Genomic DNA, 21530 nt, shown 5'->3' with positions numbered 1-21530 from the left:
AGTAAAAACTATACAATAATTCTGTATTACAGTATACTAAATACCAATGGCGCCGACTTGTATTTCATTTGGTGAGGCAAAGTATTCAAATTAGTTATCACCACCACTCATTTAAGTTAATGCAAAATAATAATCGATAAAATGAGTGTATAATAAAATCAAAATCACATTGTTAAATACAAGGGTCAACCGCCCCATAAAAGCGCACGTTCGGCGCTACCGCTAAATACCTACATTATATATTCACATATCTATACAAGTGTTCATATTTTAAATAAATTGAAACATGCTTAAAACTCATGGCGTGAATTATGATTAATAGTGTCTGTATTAAACACATTTGCTGCACATTCAATTTCATTATAATTTTATTATTTTTGAAGTAATTAAAAATGTTGTGTTGTTTTTTGAAATAAATATAATATACAATAACTGCTACGTTATAGTTACAACTATAGATTCAATTTTTAAACAAAATAAATCGTAGAAAAATCATTTGAGGTTCTTTACATATTATTGCATATTTCTACCCTTATTACATATTCTTGTTAAATATTCGCCTATTTAGAAAAAATCCCCGTTATCGTCGTTAAATCTGTTAAAAATTATACTTGAAATAACTGACTGCGCCAGTCGTATGCCAATCGCTTCAGTTCTGTTGATTTAAGAGCTTTCAAATTTATACCTGTAAATTCTATTTACGCGGAAAGGTCATTTATCCTCTACATGATTGCATTGCACCCCATCGACGTTGATTTCCTTTTGAAAATTTAAAAAAGTAGACACATGGTTGCCGATTATTTTGTTGACGCCGAGGATTCGGCTACGTACTAGTTGCGTCCCAAAGATAGTAGCAAGCAACGGTGTAGTCACTGCGACGATTTCAACCATGGCGTCGATTCTTGTGAAAATCGTTTATCAACTTCACCGCAATGCTTTAATTGTAAGTTAGACCATTGCCACCGATCGAGCCTGTTCCGAGTGGTCCGCCCAAAGAGAAATTAAAATAATAATGACTGTCGAAAACAAATCTCTCTCCGAAGCCGCTCAAATCAAACGGTCAGGAACCTTTTACAAGGGTCACACCCACGCCGATGTTTATAATAACTCTCGTAATAATTTTAATAATGTATTCGGTTTTACCTAAATAGAGTGATCCTAATTTTTCTCCATTCTCAGGCTTATGATCGCCGGCATGCAACACTTTCATATGCAAGAATACAAAATATAAACGCCGCGCTCGAACCTTTTTTTCCATAACAAACTGCACTGTGTACTAACACCTTTAGCCAGTGGCGGGTCCAGGATTTTCTTTTGGAGGGCTTATGAAAAATATTTTCCTATTATAAATATGATAATGAAAATTATTGATTTTTAATACATATTTTTCCTGATTTGGGAGGGAGGTTAACCCCCCCCCCACCGATCCGCCAATGCCTTTAGATATGATCTTCGGTCTCGCGTGCGACGTTTTCATTCTGAACAATCGGAACGAAAAAAATTAAGTGATCACCGAAATGACCGAATCGCTTGACACAGGTCAGAAGTCTACGTTATCAGATACGATTCAAACGGTTTTCTTACACGACCGATTTAGCGTGTATGGACATCGTGTTGCGTAAAAAGGGGGAAAAGAAATGCAAAAGCCAACAGGTGCACTACACCACGGAAGTTTATTAAAATGATTAACTCGTGGAACAAGTACCGTTGGCGCTGACTACCGGTGAAATGAACACGTTTCTCATGATAACAATTCGGTCGACGATGCGATTGTGCTTATAGTAATAATATTCGTGACGTTGAAGCTGATAACATTTCAAAAAGTAAATAAATAACACCGACCATTACAATTAAAACAATATTAGTTTTTGTTAAGCGTGTTGAAAACAGGTGATCCGTGAGTCATCCCCTCGGCGTGTTCTATGATGTTCTGTTGGCCGTGGGCTAGTACGGTTTGAAATCAAAGAAAATCGACTGGAAGCATAAAAATAAAATGTATGAATGATCGGAATTCGCTATGATGCGACCAATGCAACGGTTAAAATGACGTTTGACTTTTCAGAACACCAGAACCCGGTAGAAGTTCGATGGCGTTCAACGTGGACACTCCGTTCTCCGTGATAGCCGATTGGTCTTGGAACGAAGCGTGTAAATATGCTAGAGAAGCTGCGGTGTTCTTGGACGAATACGCTGCTGAGTCTCTTCACTGGCATGGTGGTTGCATACTTCTTTATCGAGCTGGTGCCAAAAGTGTCAAAGAATTGTCTTCGTTCGAGGTTCGACCATGTACTTAAGTGACTATAAATATAATAATTTCTAACTGTATGATTTGCATTTTTTTTATAATTTTAGAGTGGTCATCCAAAAGATCGTAGATGTTTGTTGATTGTTGGAAAACCAGTCGATGAATCGACTGTTACAATTGTTAGAGATGTTTTGAACAACAGTAATTTCAAGTATTGCCGCTTTATAGCTGGGTGTGGGTTTGAATCTTATGATATTGAAAAGTTAGAAAATGAACTATGCAAAACCGTTTCATCCAAATACGAGGTAAATTTCCACTAGATTGTAAAATATTAATGAATTTATTTAAAAAAAAAAAAAAATAAACAATTATTTCTTGTTTTATTCATTGAAAATAAAAAATTATTACTATAGGTATATTATTATTATATTTTTGTATTTCAGGATGGAACTGTGGATGTAATGGATATACCAATTTCATTGACTTGCTTATCTCCTACATTATTTTTAATTCCTCATCTTCAAGATATTCCTATACTTATAGAGGTATAGTTATGTTTTTAATAATGGATTATATTGTATATACTGTAAATTATGATATTAAACATAATTATGTTGTAGAATAACTATCAAAATTATGTATCAAAAATTTCGGCCACTTTAAATAACATATTTGACCATTTGAATGTAAGACATGACATTTATTCCATTGGACCTTTAAGTGAAGCTGTATCTCATCATTTTTCTAAAATTCAGAAAGTATAAAACGATTATTAATATAAATATATAAATATTATAATATTATATTTCCATGCATAATTTTTTTTTTTTTTTTTTTTAGTCAGTAAATTCAGATTTGAGTCGTGTTAATGTAATACTTATTGATAGAATAATTGATATGTATGCTGTTACTGATTTTGCATCTAGCTGTCTGTTAGACAAAATGAGCATGTTATTGAATAGATTCCCCAAAACATGTTCAGATATTGCAGTCACTACTGAACCTTTGATAAAAGACTCAAAGTATGTTGTATAAATGTATATTACATTATATACTGCATATTATAAAATTAATGTTTATATAAGTATTTCCAAACAAATGTATAAATAATATTTCATTTAAAGTCACACCTAAATGTATAATACAACTGTCATAATGAATTTTATTAAACTTTATATAATAGATTTTTCTTATGTTAAATGCTGATATCTTGAATTAAACTGTACTAATTGTACGTTATAAAATGTAATGTCTTAAATTGTTTGACGTCTTAAACATTTTTTTATTCCACTTATAGTTAAGATAATGAGAATCTGCTGTTCAAAGTATTTTATCTAAATTTGAAAAAATTCATTTGCTATACATTTTTAAATGAATTGTTTTAATTATATTTATTTGGCGAGTACCAAACATTCAAAATGTATTTTACCATTTAAATATAATTTTTAAGGTACAAGGAAGTCAATGATCAATTAGAAGTACCAATGTGTTTGGCTCCAACCTTGAAGCCTACTCCAGTAGTTGAATGGTTACTAACTAAAAATGAAAAAAATGTATTGGCAAACATACGAACAGTATTAACTGAAAAATGTTCAGGACCCGTTCGAAAAACTATATCCAGAATTACACCACAACTCTTTGAAACCATTTTATCTGACGAAAAGTTTAATAACAAAGAAAATATTGATTTAAAACAAGTAAATATAATTAAATCATAAATAATTATTTTATCAATTAACTCTAACATGTAAAAAAATACTATTTTTAGACATATGATTGAATAATAAGTAATTACTAGACCGCGTTACTCTAAACATACTCTATTATATTCATGCAAATATGCATCATAGAATACAAAAATATGCATAGACTATGTTAAAATATGTGCTAAAAATTAAATTAAAAAAAAAAAAATGGAAAAATTATGATGATGAAATGTATTATCATAAATAATTATTATATTACATTTATGTATATTTATTTAGAACTATATTTCTCATAGTAGTATATCACTAAATATTGCTCCAAGTAGTCCATTGAAAATTATGGCGATTGTCATCCAAAATAAATTTAAGAGCAGAAAATGACCGCTCAACATCACAGTGCAGTATTTAAATGTAGAAATTATGTTACTCGTTATTGTGTCGGGAAGTACATTACTTGTGCCATCAATGTAAGCATCGATCATACTTAGCGAATCATTGGCAGGCATTTTGTTCAGTAATTAAGTAATCTTTGTTCTGATTTTTTCTGAAAATACGTCAGGCAGTCCAGCTGCTGTTGACAACAATTTCTCCATAACTTTTAACGAATTGTGTTGTAGCAAATTTCTTGCTCCTAGGCTTTTAGTTAGTTTTGGTATTTTAGAGAAATGTGAATAAATCATATTTAAATTGTGTTGTAATGACAGGGTTTCAAATGCTTCCTTGGTATCACAGATTGATAAGGCATCAGAACTTTTAAATTGGTTGATTACCAATTAGATTAATAAGAAAAAAAAAAGACTAGACAAAAGTTTTTCTAGTCTAAAGACTAGGCTCGATATATTATTTATACATAAAGACGGCAGTAGAAACTTGTCCAGTCAATTAGTTCGGTCGGTATGAACTATATGTCAATAAAAAAAAAATAAATGTAGTATGTATTTTAATACATTCAATCAGTGTGTTTCTTGTTGAAAATATAATAATAATATGCCATTTACATCAAGAATCAATGAGATATGCATACTTAGTAAAAAAAGGTAATTATATGCAATTGCATATGCAGATATGCAAATGCATAAAATCCGCGGTCTAGTAATAACCAACATTTTCATTTAAGTAAAAATTATGGCCACAATTTTCATCACAACAATTTGTATATTCTTTTTTAAATATTGTAAAGTTAAAATTATTATAGTATTATTTTGATTAATAAGTTAAGAACAAATATATAAAATAAAATAATTGAAAAAAAATTATAACCTTTCTCAAAAATAATAATTATTTAATTTAATGATTTTTTTTTTTTTTTAATTTAACTTTTTTTTAATATGGTAATTAATATATATGTAAATTTCTTTGTTAATATTTTAATAAAACAAAATATTTTTAGCAAGTGTTATGTATATGTGCTGCTTTGAAATCCTCAAATCTCTCAAAAATTGAACTTGCTCAAAATATTGGTAAACTATTATTACAAAATATTTCATTGGAAAGTGACATTGACATTTTGACACAAGTATATTGATAATTTTTAAATTTTAATAATTAGTTAGTTATTTTTCCTTCATTATTTTATTTATTTATTTATTTATTTTTTTTTTTTAATCAGGTTGGTCAATTATTTAAAACAAGAAAAGATAGAAAGCTATCACTCGAAATCCTCTTGTGTATTTTAATTCAACTGTACTCAGTTGTCGAAGAAGATTTTCAAATATCAGATGAACATCAGATAAATTTAGAAAATATGCTTGGTGAAGCTTTTTATGATGACTTAAAATATTTACCTGAATATATTATTAAAGATTTTATAGGTATAGTTAAAACAAAAACATAACTTATTAATTCTTGTGGAATTATAATATTCTAATTAAATAATATTTAGGAGTCAATTCAATTACGCCACTAGCATGCCAACAAGCTGCTGAAAATTTTATCTTTATTTTAAATCAAATCAAGTCATCAAGACAGAATTTTGTTCAGTACAGGTAAATTCTTGTTTAAATTATATGCATTTATTATAATTCAAATCAAAATACATTTTAAATTAGGAAAAAACTGAATGTATAATGTTTTACAGTACCTGTAATATAAAATATTCATTCAAAGATAGTATTTATAAAAGTGATTAGTGTTTTTGGTGTTCGATATCAATTAATAACATTACACAACCAGGTTTTTTACTTTGGATTTCAGCACAATTTCTAATATTAATTTACATTAACAATACCGTTTATTGGCATTGTAGAAACTTAAAGTACTATATTATTTTGAAATATTATTGACTGTCCTCATTATTTAAATTTATTTTGATACTCATTAAAATATTTATATTATTTTATTGATGCATTTGTTGCAAATCAAAATATTTAAATTATTTTACATTATTTCTATAAATTCTGTATAAGTGTTGAAATAATAATTTTATTAGAAACTGATGTTTTAATAACATATTTAGTTGGTTACAAATATTACTCATCATAAACTCTGTAACATCCTATCAACTTTTATATATTAAATGCCATAGATTATACTTTAGTTTAATACATGTTATAGAACAGTTCTTCTCATACTGAGAGCTGTGACTTTAACAAAAGAGGACTCAACTTTTTCCTCTACTCTTATAATACATTAAATTTAATCTAAATAAAAAAAACCACATACCAATAGATACAAATGCTTACAAATAATGATAAATGAATAAAAATTAAATGACTATATAAATAAAAGATTAAATATAATATGAATATAATAATATAATAATAATTATTTGGTTATTTAAAAAAAACACAATAGTAAAATTTGAATCATAACTTTATCCATAAGAAAAGTAAACTGATTTGTATGTATATTTTTAAGCCCATACCAGTGATGTCCTTAGATCTTTTTATATTGGGAGGGGGAGAACTTCATATATACTAGGTAGTTAACCTGGTTTCATTTGAGGTGCATGTCATATAGAGCATCCGACACATGGTTATAGATTTAACAGTGTACTTTTCAAATTTTTCCAGTATAATATAAATAATAAACATTTGAAGAAAAGAAGCCATGGAAGGAACTCCCCCCCCCATCGAGGATACCATAGGTCTTAACATGATTATTGTTTTAAAAATCTTCACATTAATTCCTGTTTAAATAATGAAGTACAACATTTACAGAAATTTGTTTAGGTAAAACTTCAAAATAGTTTATTATTTAATAAGGTTTAATTAATGTTTGAAAAATGATCTTAACATATTTCATATTTTCTTTATATTAATTTTCAATATACAATAATAATATAAATGGTCTATTGATATCTTTTGACAAAAAAATGAATTTTACTCAGTATTAGAAGAATAATACAAGTTTAAACTATGATCTTATTTATGAATTACAAATAAATTATAATAAAATTAAATAATTTTTCAAACAAATAAAAAGAGAATGCATTTTTACTACATAGAATTATTTAATGCTTCTTGTATTCTATCTTTATACTTATCACTGAATGGATTGTTTTCTTGATTTCGACATTTGTCCAATTTTTTACTAATACGCGATAATTCTTTTGTGTGGTCATCAGCTACTCTGACGTGTAATATCCTTATCCTTCTGACAACTTCTATTAGATCTTTTAAATGCTCTGATCCTGTGTCCCCTAATAGTAAATCTGTTACATAGGAATCTAGATTTTCTTTGATTTGACTGGCGGAGTGAAGTACTGCAGCCAGTGCTAACTGAGATGGTGCAAATAATAGACATGCATCCGTAAACAGTAACTTATCAATGAAACTATCAATGTGTGAACGCATGCGCTCTGGGTCTGACATTCGCGTTCTTGTTTTGATATCTAGAAGAAAGCCTTCGATAGCTTTAAACGGATGGTGCACCTTAAGGTTGTATTTCACTTGTTCCATGAGGAACAGCTCATTGTTGAGTATTACAGTGGTCGCTCGTGACTGGTTGCCCTTGATGTTAGCCACAAACTGAGCAAGTGACACGTTGAACTCGTCCACTTTGCACGCCAAAAACAAACATGTGACCATTATCTCTTTGGGATGGTAGTCCATGACCGAGTTGTACAGATAAAATCGTTTAAGGTAATTCAGTGCTGTCGCGAACACGTATTTCGGCATGGGCGGCTGAAACTTGTGGCAAAAGTCTCTCAGTATATACTCGTGACATTTCTGTATTATGTGCTCCTCGTTGACGTCCAAGAAGAACGTGTTCCTTTCCTCCGGACTCATGTGCGACCCAAATCTGTTGATGAACTGCTGATTAGCATCTTCACGCAGTGCGTTCAAATCCGACTCATCTTTGAATATCCAATTTTTTTTTTGAGTACTCGTGGGGAACATTTCTGACCTAATTTTCCTTGCAAATTAAAATAAATACAAACAAATATGTGCACGTATTAAGTTAACACTTTAAACGCTTTTCGTACAAATTTTATTTCGATTATCTGAAATTTCATTTGACTTCAGATTCAAATACGTTATTTAGTTATTATCATGCATTTTGTACGGTTTTGTTTTGTGTGTACCACGAGTCAAGATAAGCACACGTATATCTTCGTGGTGTGTGTACGTTTGTTTTACTGATAACACTTGAAATTGATAATAAAAACTGTCGTTGTAACTACGTTTCTCCATCCGAGGACAATAGTTCATAACGCAGCGGTGAAGTAGAAAATTGAAATATCGTAATTGATATTACTGTATTAACAATCATAGGCGTTACTAGAGTTTACATTCGAGGGATCAAAAGCAACCGGATATTACCGATCTATAGGCCTGCGATTTCTGGATATCGGTATTTTACTGATTTACTTACAGGATACGATCCCTCATTAGCTCATTTCTATACAGTATATGTTCAAATGTGTGCAAGACTAGTCCTCTCAATTTCTTCCAATGATACTTCTGTGAAAATTTCTTCCTTTCAACTAAATTATTTTTATTAATTATGTTGATAATATTTTAATGTAGTCAAATAATAAACTCTATAAGTACCTACTTCGATTTTATTAAAAATTAAATTAATGAAAAAAAAAGTCTAAGCTTCATTAATTTTAATTTGAAAGGGCTTTACAGATATCTGTGGGGCTAAACTCTCACGTCTAGTTGCACGTATGAAAACAATATGTAAATTGTGATTCACTGCTATTCTCTTATTGAAAATTATTTTATGTTAAGAACTTATAACGGGAAATGTAAATTGATTCATTGATAAATAAATAAAAAATAATCATCACGTTTATCTCATTTATACAAAAACTATAAAACAACTTTGATGTAATATTGGGCCTGATAATTTCACTATACATATTAATTATGAAAACATTTGAAATGAGGTATTTTACTAGACATTGATCGATAAATTTTTAATTTTTTGTTTACAGAAAACTATTTGTAAAAGAAAACACTTATGCACCAGCGAGCTACAGTTCTTTTGTCAAACAACTGATGGATGATGTGTGTAGTCCAATGCGACCGAATTTACCAGTTTTAAAAACCAAGTCCGATGGCCTTACAGATTTCATTAAAATAGGCTTCAAGTTAGTAATTTTGCACTATGACGTTGGTTTAAATAAACATTTAAAACGTTATGAAAACCATTTTTTTTTCTCTAGTAAAATTATTAACACAGTCAACAAACATCCACTGGATTGTGATCATCTCATTGTGTTCATCATTGGTGGTATAAGTGGACATGAAGTGCATTCTATTTGTGAAGCAACAAAAAACTGCGGCATCAGAGTTAGCATAGGATCTACAAGAATGTTATCGCCATATGAGGCATTGCACTCATTGTTCAAACGAATGTAGTCAATTATAAAAATTCATATTTATTTAACAATTAACAAAGAAAGAAAAAAATTACATAATTGATAATTTGGTAAAATTTTCCATGGAATGATTGGTATATGAGCAATATTATTATAATTATTATTATTATTTTGTTTGTATGAATTCCTTCCACTATGTACAGAGTAGTCATTATTGATGTACCAATGAAAGGATTAGACAAATGTTATGTGTTTCAATCGAAAGTTGAATTGCTGAATGAATGTAACTTCTCTATGGATAAAGACAGCTGTTCCAGGCTAGCCATTAGAGAGTGCATGTTTTCTGTGCCTTTTGCGATGCCTTGTTCGCTGAGAGGTGTGGATCCATCCTGTCTCACGCCCAATTCAAAATGCAACCACGCCAAATGTTCCTGCTGTTCTCGGATAGCAGTCATTTGCTCCATACTGCAGTCTTTACCTAAATAATATATTTAACGAATAAATGTTTTATTAAATAATCATCACTAATAATGTATTACATCACAGCATATTATTCAATGTTATAATAGATTATAAATTACAAATTATAAATTATATTTTATTGGTTTCTTTGTCATTATTTGTCAGGTATTATTTATATAGTATTATTTTTTTTATAGTTAAGTCAAAATAATAGTGTTATTGTGTACAAATAAGGGTTAGTTAAGTATTTGTAATTTATTTTTTAGCTAATCGTGTTTTCAATAAAAAAAACATTAAAAAAATTAATGCATTAATACTAAAAATTCAAAGTGACTAAAATAAAAATTAACTTATTATAAATTAACAAATTATTCGCCATTCATTTTATAAATAAATATAGTCTAATTTTTACCAAATGCACGTAATTTTCCAGAATGAAAGTCTTCGAGTAGTTGTTGAAGGGCTTGCTCCATTTGTCTGACATCGGTCACATCTGACAAAAAACAATGATGTAGGCAACTTCTGTCCATAGTTTGTTCAGAGAACACTATTTGTTTAATATGGGACAGGATTCAACAACAAAAGCAACCAACACACAAAATATAAATAAAAAAAAAAAAAAAAAAAAATAATAAATAAGCTGAAATAATAAAAAACACTAACTCTTTAATACATTTTTTATAAAGAGATAGGTAAATGCTATTATCAAGTAGTGATATAGTAAATGTTTCAGAAAAAAAAAAAATACTTGAGTTATCAAATAGTTATTACTAAACAATAAATACAAGTGTTGAACATGCTATAAAACAGTGTTAAGTAAATAAGCAACTAGATACACTTAAGAATTGAAACATTTTATCATTGCATGCATAGTTATTTTCGAGTATTATTTGGACTGCTAGCAATCATTGATAAAATACTGAATAAAATAGATTAAATTAATTAATAGTCATACATTTCTGAATGTAAAGAAAATAATGAAGAAAATGGTGCAAACATTTGAGGATTGATAACTAACAACATCGTTAATTCTGTAAGATAAATTTAATTTTGATCTTTAATCCAAAGCGATACAAAATAATAAAAGTTATAAAGAAAAAGTAAAGAAAAATTATAAACGATAGAAGTCTAGTGCATAGTGAAATATTAATGGCATTTAAATTTAACAAGGCAGCAACATGAATAACAAACTCTTACCATTATGCATATATAAAAGGAAGTCCATTAAAATATATAAAAGATTAAATACTATAAAATTGAATTTAGGTTAATAACCAACATAATAATGTTTTCAATTACATTAAAAATATTCTTGTTTACTAAATGATTTAATTTTTTTTTTTTTTTTACTATTATACTATATTCAATTTTTAATGTCATTATTTAATTTAATAACAAGAATATAAAAAATTGTAGGTTATTTGCATGCATAAAAATAAAAATAATTAACAATTATGTACCTGAATTAGTATATAGTTATCAACCATTAATATAGTATTTAGAACCTAATTGAAATACTTCAAAAAATACAATTTAATTATTTTTAAAACAAACTAATTCATTGAATAAATAATATTACTTTATATCATAATTCAAATTATCTACCGAGATACTGATGCATCTTAAATAAAAATAATGAAAGAATTTACATTTATAATTACTATGTTTAATGTAGATATATGTCGAATAAAAGGGCAAAACTATTTTACCGTAATGTACTGTCAGTTATTGTTGTAAGTAACTATGGCTCTAACAAACTGAACATTTCAATGCCATGTTTTGATAAATAAATACTATAGGTATAATAGCTCTTTTTAAATTTAAACTATTCAAACGTTCATTGTTACATTAACAAAAAAAAAAAAAAAAAAATGGTATACTTTAAATTTGTTAAATATGCATTTTCATTATTAGCTTAACTATGATTCAAAAATTATAAGCTACAACATTAAATTGAGAATACACAAATACAATTAATATTTACAATAGTAAAATTTTTAATACAAGACTATGTATATACTTCATTCAGAATTAATTAATTTTATTCACAGTGAATAGTAACTATTATAAGTAATATTGATCTTTAAAATATATGTTTTCAAATTGATTCAATATTTTTTCATCAAACACAAAAGTTATATTTTAAATTAATATTAAACATAGATGGGCAATATAAATAATAATTGAAGCTTATCTAATGCTATAAATGCTTAAAAAACAATTATTGGATGTTATGTTATAGACACATGCAGTGGCGCCGACTTGTATTCTATTTGGTGGTGCAAAGTATAAAAATTTGTTAATACCACCACCCAAAAAGTTAGAGCATAATAATGACAGGTTACATGTTTGAATGACATTGTAAATATTGTAAATTTAACCATCATAAAGTCACTCCTTTCGCTCGAAATTTATCATTCCAATTTCATCTATTAGGTAGGTACTATTCATCAATGGCGTATCCAGGGGGGGTAGGGGGTTATAACTGACAGCCCGCACTATTAAGTCTATTTTAAAATACAAATGTATTTATTGTTAAATGTGCCACTTAAAACAGCACATAATAATAATAATATAAATTATGATCGAGTAAAATGCCTTGTATTTTCTCATAAATCAATAATCACACAGACTGAAAATGATAATTATAAATTAGGTATTAATTATTACCTATTTACCTTACTTATAGTTACACATACCTAATCCATAGTGGTTTTAGAAAAAAACATTTAATATCAATTTGAAACTTTTATAAATATAGGTTTAATTAATTAAATATTAAATACGTTATTAAAATTAAAGAAATAAAACAAAAAGCCATTTATTCCATTTTTTAAACAACTGTAATTTAAGTAATTACCTTAAAATGTTTAAAAGATGTATTTGCATCCTGTACAATCACTTTTAAACACTGAGAACCAAAAAGTGTTTAGTTTCATCATGTGTGCGAAATTGATATTAATGTCAATGTACGTTTTTATACTTAATATGGTATAAGAACATGCATCGATAGGCAGATTACTCTATCGTATCATAGTATCCTATCATCTACAGATCGACTGTCACTTAATTTGTACATTCCTAAGATTTACTAACTAGAGTGTAAATTTATCTACCCAACCCACTTCACACCTACCCAAACACCAGATACCTTACCACCATAGTTAAATGAAGGGGCGAACTGCTCTACAAAAGTAAGTGTTCGGCGCCACTGGACACAAGTAAAATTATTTTTTAAAAAAAACTTAAATGTCAAAATACCATATTTTAAATAAATTTATTATTAAACCAATTACTCATGCAGGTTATATTTTATTAAGCTATTATAACTAAGAAGTAGATAATATATATATATTATAAATAAGGCCCAGATTTATGAGCAAATGTAAAATTCTAAATGTATTACTAGCAGCAATTTTAATTAAAAATTTAGATACATCATTTATCATTACCCATTATTCATTACTAGAGGTCGGATTAATATTCTCTTAAAATCTTTAAAATATAATGTTTTTATGTTGTTTAAAAAAAGCAATATATTCTATATTCTTTAAAAATACAAATATTCTTTGAATATTTTGTAAAAAAAAAAAAATTATTTTATTACTTGGTTTAAATCTATCCATTACTAAATGTTATTATTAATTTGATTAATAATAACATTTTTGAAAAAAATAAAAAATAAATTGGTTTTAATGCAAATTTTAACCGTACATGGATTACCCCTAATATCTAGTGATTAATTTTTGTAACAACCAAGGATATAAAAATAACTCATATTGTGAATATTGTATTTGTTGATCAATATTATCAAAATGCCGATGTATGTAATATTTGCATGGATGTGCAAACAAATAATAGGTAATATAAATTATTTTCTTTGAAAAAAATATTTACAAAATAAAACCTTCAAGAATAATAATGTTTATAAAATATTCTCAAATATTTTCTAACCCCTAAAATATGCTTTTTTATGCAAAATAAATTTTTTTCTGTGAATTCAGTGTTTCATATATTGTAAATATATCTCATCCCAATTTAACTAAGTGGACTAGAAACAAATATGTATAATCTGAAAAATCCGACCTCTATTCATGATTCAAAGGGTGAATTACTTTTTTTGCATAGGAAGTTAAGCCTATTTTAAAACGAAATTATATGATGGCATTAATGATGATATGATGATTATATTGATACGCAAGTGCATTTCTAAGTCTTGAAAATTGATGATGGAAATGTTTGATATTATAATTAACATTATGATGAGATAAAAAATAATAATATATCTCTATAATAGTTAATAATTAGTAGTATTTGATTTTGCATATAAATACATTAAAGTAAACATATTTAAAAAAAAATTGAAATAAATCAGGCCCTAATTATAAATATAAATAGTAAAGAGACTATTGTTTTTTTTAACAAGATATCTACTGATTAAATGTCATAAATTAACTATTAACTGTTAACTCTAACAACCAACCTTTTTTATTTTGCAGTTTACTAAAATTAGGAGGAGGTGGCCGTGGTGGTTTGTAGTCATGTAAAGAACTGCGTCCTAATCGTTCATTAACACACATAAGTCGATTTGTACCACTTATATCTTCTAAAATATAAATTTAATATTGAAGAAAGATATAATTGATAAACAAACCATAATGAATATAAAAATCATACTGGAGAGTTGTGTTTGAGGTTTATTATCCTGATGCGAGGACGAAGAACTAGATAATTTGACACTAGATTTATAACATTCATTCTTCTGACTTTCAACAGAATGCGACTAGATTTTAAAACAGATAAAAGTGGTATTAAAGACAATAGTTATAGGATTATAAAACATTAAAAACCTTGTTGCTCGAACCACTTGTCTTAGTCCGACTGTCTATATGAGAATGTGCTCTAGGTGGTGGCTTAGGTGTAATGGGAGGAGTAATATGTGAATTATCCGCAGGCGGTCTGGGCTCCTCATCGGAAGACACCAGTTGTTCGAGTTCACATTCTTCTTTCTCCACAGACATGATGCATGAGTCAAACAGAAACAGTTAAGAGACACTTAAATGGAACAGTGACATTTGGCGATGATTGTCTATCACAGCTGAAAACCAAAGTTTTTAGTCATGAACCCATTGTAATGGAGAATTAATACATTTGATAACGAGGACATTGGAGGAGCAGTTACCTAATAGGTCAAACTCAATAGGGTACCTATACAAAAATCGAAAGCAACCAGCGACGGGCTTCAAAATTGTTTTAATTTCAAATTACGTTTTTGTCCTTGAATCCCGACCGAAGTCCGTTTTAAACGCAACAATCCGTTGATCCCATTAAATCTAGTTGAACGGAACAGGATGGATGGCGTGGCTGTAAGGATATTCACTTCTCGTACCCCGCACGACTTCAACTTGTTGGGCTGCCACGGTACATCAATGAGATATCGCCCTGAGGATTGCACCCTTCGACGATGAAGACGAGGCGGGTGATAGTGCAGGTCTTCCGCAATTGATAAGGATGAAAAAAAAATAAAAACACCTAATCAAACAAGAACAACAACCTACGGAACTAAAATCCCATTCCCGATCGTTTCGATTTATTTATTGACCGTGGGGTTAAAATGTTTAATATGTTCAAATATTTTAGCGTTCAATTGTTACAATAACAATTACGATACCGACCTTAGCTCGCCCGACCGATAATGCACAGCAAAGACAGTCGCCGTTGGCCAACCTGTTGCTCGGCGATAAAAAACTTGACCACCTTAACGCTATCACCGTCGTGATATGTATTTTCATCATTATTATATAAATGTTTGCACAATATCGGGTAACGGTCGCGATTGTCGCCATCGCGAGTTTCAAGTTCACCACTTCACCAGACGTAGCCATCGAGGCTACGACGAACTAGTCCGCTTAAAAATATATTTTCCTAGTCTCAACGCACCGTCGACCTTCTCTGTATTTTCGCACGACCGTTGTAGAACCAATCGAGTAAGTACATCGAACGCAACATTTTGATTGACTACGGGTATTCGTTTTATTGGTACACCCTACTCATTATCAGGACATTTTTTTTTTTTTTTTGCGGGAAGGAGGTTCAATATTTTCGCTACTACGTATTTCAAATTAATTTGTTTCACAGGATAAAAATGCTGGTGATAATTTTATAGTTCTATATATAATCTATGTGATAGACAATGGATCATATAAATAACCTTGATGAATGTTTACGATATGAAACCGTATAAAGATATTAACCAATACTTCTTCCTATAGTCGTTGAAATTTCGAGGGGAATTTGAACACCCAAATCCTCCCCCGAAGCATGCCCCTGGTAATCACTGTAGCTAGTAATGGGTATTAATTTATCTCTATTTCAAATGTTACTCGTAGATTAAGCTATAATAATATTTACCTTACGTACAAAACTTCATTGTGTATGCCTAGGCAACATTTTTAAGTATTTGTCATTTCTTGTATTCGTATACTTATCTGATAAATTATACAGAATTATACTTTTATTTTAATATTATCTCAGTGCTTTAGTTAATTTTTCAATATTCATATGTTTCAATTGCTTAATTTTACATTTTTATTATTTGTAATAATTACATCACTTCTACAGCTGTGTCTATATATTTCATCTGTTGTGCAAGGGTCTTTCGATACATTGCAATTATAGTTCAGCATTTAATAAATTATCAACCACCCAATTAATAGGTATTAGTAAGGATAATGGAGATTTATGTTTTTTATTTATTTTGTTAACAAATATTTGCATAATATAAACATTATTTTCTCCTCTCCTATCGATATGTTCAATCTACTAATTCAATATGAAATAATTGATTTGTTTTTAAAACTAATCTAAAATGATTTTTTGATAGAAATAATTGCTATTCCTAATGAGTTAATTTTTATTTAATGTTAAGCAATAAGGCTTATTAATTTTTTTTATTGTTAACCAATTAAAACTGAATATATATTTAATTTTAAACTTTTGATATATTTTGAGATCATTATTTTAGATCAAATAATTTTAATATATACAAAATATTAAGATTAAGCAAAGTAATCACGATTTATTTTATTATCATAATAGTTTAAGGAGACACATTAACCATAAAAGCAAAATTACTACTAAATTGTAGCATGACACATAGTCCCTTTTATCTTATTACATTTTCTAGTTCCTAGAAAAAGCAACTATGTATTGACATGTTTTCAAAAACCAAAAGAAAATTAGATTTACTCTATAATTTTTCATTTAATTGCATATTTAATTTTTTTTTTTATTGTTCTTAAATAAAGTTTTCTTTTCTATATACTTAACTATTTTTTTTTTTTAAGCTTTTAGTTGAAAGTTTATTCCTTTACAGTGTTAAGAAATATTTATGGTAAACAATAATACCTTCTTTATAATATAGAATTGTTTGGGGAATTATTGCATTTTGAATCTTATATATCGTATTATGTCCACAATATAAAATGGTCCCCCTTAATAATTACTTGGGATTTGTGTTTTTATTATTGAGACATTTATATTTATGTATTTATAAGTCCAATACAATTTTTTTGTATCACTGTCTAGGACATTTTAAAATGTATTTAATTATTTTTCAACTAAATGTTTTCTACTTTGTGGCTAAAAATAAATAAGTTTATCATAATATATAATTTATTAATTTAATAATCATAGAATATGCTATACACTTGCAATAAAATATTAGATACTAACTAGTAATGATCAGCTACAGTTTGTGGTATGTTGATTGACATTTACTTCTAGCTTTTTTTATAGAAAATATACATAAGGTGTTACATATTTTAAAATTTTCTTCTCATGTTTTGTACAACTTGAAGCTAAACTCATAGTAATAATAAAATTATGAAAATGAATCAATAGTTTTCATTTAGATATCTTGTTTGCACAGATTGTACTTTGTATCCATAACAATATTGTCAAATTATTTAAACTTATAAAAGCAAATTATAATAAAATTACCTTTGGAATTATGTTAAAAATTAGATAAGAAAAATTTTAACTAGCAATAGAATTATGGTCACAATTGTTATATGTAACCTAACTTAATTTATTCAAACATAGTATTCAATTGTCTATAAGAATACAAAATTAAAAATATTAATTATTATATTGCTTGTCTATATTACATTATTTTACATTTGAAAATATATTAAAATTGTAATTATATTATTTTATAATTTAATATTTAATATTATGTTGTAATATAGAAATAACTGCAAATTATCTTAAGTCATATGTAAATAATTTCTTTTATGCAAAATATCGTAAAAGTAAATATATTCTTATATTTATTATGTTTGATATACATCCATAAATAATTAAATCTTGTGCTATGAGCTTCTGATGAAACTTTATTTTATTATTTTTAGTTTCTTATTTTAAGTGATTCTTAACTAATTTTATTCGTTTAATTTAATTGTGTAATTATTGATGTTATAAGAAAAGCTGATAACTTGTATAAATGGTAGAAACTTGTACGTGATGGATTTATAAAGTATCTAATGGTTTGTGTTTTATAAATTAATTACATTTTACATATTTTTATTTATTTTAGATAAAACCGTTTATACAATGGAAGAAGAAAATTCATTTACCAACAAATTAAACAAATCTTCTGAAAAAATGCCCCTGTATCCAGTTGGTATGTAGATTATTTTTTTTTAGTTTAATTTAAAATGTTAAAATTGAATTTCTAATAATGTGTATAATATTTAGGAATATTGGGATTTGTATTAGTAGCTGGTTATGGACTCTATAAATTCAAATCTCACAAGGGAAGTACCTCTTTATACCTTATTCAACTACGACTTGCGGCTCAAGGCACAACTGTTGGAATTATTGGAATAGGTGTACTGTATAAAATTTACACCGAATCAATGAAGCCAAAAACCTATTAAAAAAATAAAAATAAAATTCTAGAATGTTTAGTTAAATTTTATTTTATGATGTTGTTAAGTATTTAGTATTATTTTTAATAATTAATTCATATAACAAATTACTGTGTAAATGTATTATTATATACATACACTATAGATGAAACCAATTTGATGTCTTTCGGTTAACTGATAATTTATAGGTTTATACAATAATTGTATAAATATTCCTAATCACCTATGTAATAATATAATTTTGAATTTTATTTTTATTTGGCTGTTTTATGAGGTAAGAACGTTTTTATGTCTTAGTAATGTACCATTTTATGCTTAATAAGCAACATTAAAAGTTCTTATTTTTATTGTTTAATATACAATTGTGTTTATTCCCTTGTTATAAAAATAGAAAACTAAAAGGAAAAATAGAAACCTAACTAATAGAAATAAATCAAAACAAAATCTTATTACATTATCATTTCTTAATCAATCATTACTTAAATAATATCTGATTGATACCTTATTGTTCAAATATGTATATTAATAAATATTACAGACATTTCATGAAAAGTAGTGTATACTAACAATTTGTTTACCTATAAAAAAATTAATTTGAGTAAATTATTTATAGTTTTATTTGATTAATTTACAAATTCTAATTCTTATCAAAACATAATATTCGTCAATTTTTACAGTAAAATATACATTTTTTTAACATTTTTATATCATTTTATATTTATGCATTTTTTATAAATTTTTAGATCATAGAGTTTCGGGCTCTAATTATAACAAATTCAACTGCAGCATTCAAATAATAATATGCGGCAGAATGCATATTTAATAGTTGTATTTCCTTTTTGAAGACCGATTAAACCTGATTTTTAAATTTTATTTCTATATCATTAATTTTTTTTTTTATTAAATAATACATTTATTTTTATAATTTGAATTATAACATTTTAAATATTTAATAATTAAAAAAAAAAAAACGGAATTTTTAAATATATTAACTTTAATCAGTCAGTCAAATCAATGGATAAATAACTATCATAAAATAAATAATAAAACAGTTTCATATAATTAATTTATAACAAATTAATTGCAAGTAGTAAATAATGTATATTTTAACTGCTCAAACACGGGTAACATTTTGTTTCGCCCTGTTATCAAATTCAATGACCGACCATGTTCAAGTTTTTATTTCGAAAAATTATGCCTTCAACCTGTAAGCAATTCAGATCGTTGACCAATTGCCGAGATCACAAAACGATGAGCAGCATGGCGTTCAGGAGGCGCGACACGGACTCGAAGATATCGTGTTGGATGTTGGAATGGCAAAAGCACCACCAGGAACAACCGAATTTCGTATGAATTTTTCTTTACAACACAGCAAGATGTTGGAGTGGCAAATGCCCAACAATAATGGGTTTACTTATTCGGCAATTGAAGACAAATAACAATAAATTAATAAATTTTAATTTTGTAATAATAAAAAAAATAAATAATTAATGAATAATAAATAAATAATGAATATTAGACTGCAAGTAATCAAACGAGAATAATAGTAATATTAATTCGCCTACATCGGTACACCGCAGTGTTAATATATATAAATACGATAAAAATAAATTATAATAATAATACTGTGGCCCACACCACGGCACACCAATAATAATAATAATTTGTAAAAAAAAATGTATATGTATAAAAAATGGTAACAATGCATATTATACTAACTATGCCTATGACAGCAAGGCCCGTCGGCCTTTGTACAACAATGAACACAAATATGGTCGACCAATACTCACATCGTGTGACTGTAATTGTTGGATGGCGGATTTCTTGCCAACGCGACCGTACCAGAACTGTGATGACAATTGCCTAAGACGGTACACCTTAATGTTTAAAAATGATGCAAAATGAAAAATGTCACAGCCCGGTACGTGCGACCGACGAATGAAAGCAACCAGATGAATGTAAAAAAAAACGTGAATTTTACAAAAACTGACAAATGACGAACTTCTGTGTGAACACGCAAAAGCAAGTGAGCGATCGCGCCGACGACGTTCGCCACGAAGGCTATGGCAGCCGAACACCAAAAATGAAGATGAATGCCTCAGTGCCACCAGAATAAACTAAAAAACATGAGAAATTAACGAAATTTCGTGGCACTAAGAACTTGACTTTTACTTAAACATAGCCGAAAAAAAACTTGAAAAAGTGCAATAACGAACATGCGATTACGTATCCTGCCGGTCGCACACGGAGGCTCATCGCCGCCGTCGACAATGGATACGCAACGCACCGCTACGCATCACACGAAAATGATAACGCAGCAACACAAAGATCATGCCATGTTGGCGCGAACACAAGGCTGTTTTATTAGTTTGTTACTATGTACTCGTAATGTTTCAACAGGCGCAATTTGCTTAGCA

At 28.0% G+C, this 21530-nt stretch overlaps 4 protein-coding genes across 7 annotated transcripts; 2 read left to right on the top strand and 2 right to left on the bottom strand.

Annotated features, from left to right (window-relative positions):
- The first annotated feature begins 1788 nt into the window (after nucleotides 1–1788).
- LOC112680075 (sec1 family domain-containing protein 2-like) lies at nucleotides 1789–9777 on the top strand. 2 transcript variants are annotated; one of them, XM_025550066.1, is made up of 12 exons: nucleotides 1789–1995; nucleotides 2063–2276; nucleotides 2353–2550; nucleotides 2689–2790; nucleotides 2866–3003; nucleotides 3086–3267; nucleotides 3696–3942; nucleotides 5342–5467; nucleotides 5561–5762; nucleotides 5834–5936; nucleotides 9335–9490; nucleotides 9566–9777. In XM_025550066.1, exons 2-12 carry the CDS (start codon nucleotides 2088–2090, stop codon nucleotides 9759–9761), a joined length of 1839 nt encoding a protein of 612 aa, XP_025405851.1. In that variant the 5' UTR covers nucleotides 1789–1995; nucleotides 2063–2087; the 3' UTR covers nucleotides 9762–9777. The 2 variants fall into 2 exon arrangements, with proteins under 2 accessions (XP_025405851.1, XP_025405852.1); XM_025550067.1 differs by lacking the exon at nucleotides 1789–1995 and having other exon boundaries at nucleotides 2069–2286.
- On the bottom strand, nucleotides 7243–8488 carry LOC112680077 (cyclin-H). Its single transcript, XM_025550068.1, has one exon. The coding sequence runs from the start codon at nucleotides 8289–8291 to the stop codon at nucleotides 7389–7391; it is 903 nt and encodes a 300-aa protein (XP_025405853.1). The 5' UTR covers nucleotides 8292–8488; the 3' UTR covers nucleotides 7243–7388.
- On the bottom strand, nucleotides 9762–15796 carry LOC112680078. 3 transcript variants are annotated; one of them, XM_025550069.1, is made up of 6 exons: nucleotides 15452–15796; nucleotides 15034–15281; nucleotides 14861–14966; nucleotides 14667–14789; nucleotides 10596–10730; nucleotides 9762–10199 (listed from the first exon to the last, which is right to left on the bottom strand). In XM_025550069.1, exons 2-6 carry the CDS (start codon nucleotides 15202–15204, stop codon nucleotides 9976–9978), a joined length of 759 nt encoding a protein of 252 aa, XP_025405854.1. In that variant the 5' UTR covers nucleotides 15205–15281; nucleotides 15452–15796; the 3' UTR covers nucleotides 9762–9975. The 3 variants fall into 3 exon arrangements, with proteins under 3 accessions (XP_025405854.1, XP_025405856.1, XP_025405855.1); XM_025550071.1 differs by having other exon boundaries at nucleotides 10596–10676; nucleotides 15452–15795; XM_025550070.1 differs by having other exon boundaries at nucleotides 15366–15457.
- Nucleotides 15797–15961: 165 nt separating this feature from the next.
- Nucleotides 15962–19146, top strand: LOC112680079 (HIG1 domain family member 1C-like). The gene is made up of 3 exons (XM_025550073.1): nucleotides 15962–16170; nucleotides 18780–18866; nucleotides 18941–19146. Exons 2-3 carry the CDS (start codon nucleotides 18797–18799, stop codon nucleotides 19120–19122), a joined length of 252 nt encoding a protein of 83 aa, XP_025405858.1. The 5' UTR covers nucleotides 15962–16170; nucleotides 18780–18796; the 3' UTR covers nucleotides 19123–19146.
- Nucleotides 19147–21530: the final 2384 nt, after the last annotated feature.

The sequence above is a fragment of the Sipha flava genome, unplaced genomic scaffold (assembly GCF_003268045.1).
Source record: "Sipha flava isolate LNK unplaced genomic scaffold, YSA_version1 173_pilon_pilon, whole genome shotgun sequence".
NCBI classification, from domain to species: Eukaryota; Metazoa; Arthropoda; class Insecta; order Hemiptera; family Aphididae; genus Sipha; species Sipha flava.
The sequence above is the reverse complement of the archived record's forward strand: the minus strand, read 5'-3'. Positions and strand labels throughout refer to the sequence as shown.

Excerpts from the sequence above, each read along its gene's own strand:
- LOC112680075 (XM_025550066.1), top strand. The coding sequence starts at position 2,088 with ATGGCGTTCAACGTGGACACTCCGTTCTCCGTGATAGCCGATTGGTCT. Across the intron at positions 2,791-2,865 it reads ATATTCCTATACTTATAGAG|AATAACTATCAAAATTATGT; the intron begins GTATAGTTATGT and ends ATTATGTTGTAG. Across the intron at positions 5,937-9,334 it reads CAGAATTTTGTTCAGTACAG|AAAACTATTTGTAAAAGAAA; the intron begins GTAAATTCTTGT and ends TTTTGTTTACAG.
- LOC112680077 (XM_025550068.1), bottom strand. The coding sequence starts at position 8,291 with ATGTTCCCCACGAGTACTCAAAAAAAAAATTGGATATTCAAAGATGAG.
- LOC112680078 (XM_025550069.1), bottom strand. The coding sequence starts at position 15,204 with ATGTCTGTGGAGAAAGAAGAATGTGAACTCGAACAACTGGTGTCTTCC. Across the intron at positions 14,967-15,033 it reads CAAGTGGTTCGAGCAACAAG|TCGCATTCTGTTGAAAGTCA; the intron begins GTTTTTAATGTT and ends TTTAAAATCTAG. Across the intron at positions 10,200-10,595 it reads TGGAAAATTACGTGCATTTG|GTAAAGACTGCAGTATGGAG; the intron begins GTAAAAATTAGA and ends TATATTATTTAG.
- LOC112680079 (XM_025550073.1), top strand. The coding sequence starts at position 18,797 with ATGGAAGAAGAAAATTCATTTACCAACAAATTAAACAAATCTTCTGAA. Across the intron at positions 18,867-18,940 it reads AATGCCCCTGTATCCAGTTG|GAATATTGGGATTTGTATTA; the intron begins GTATGTAGATTA and ends TATAATATTTAG.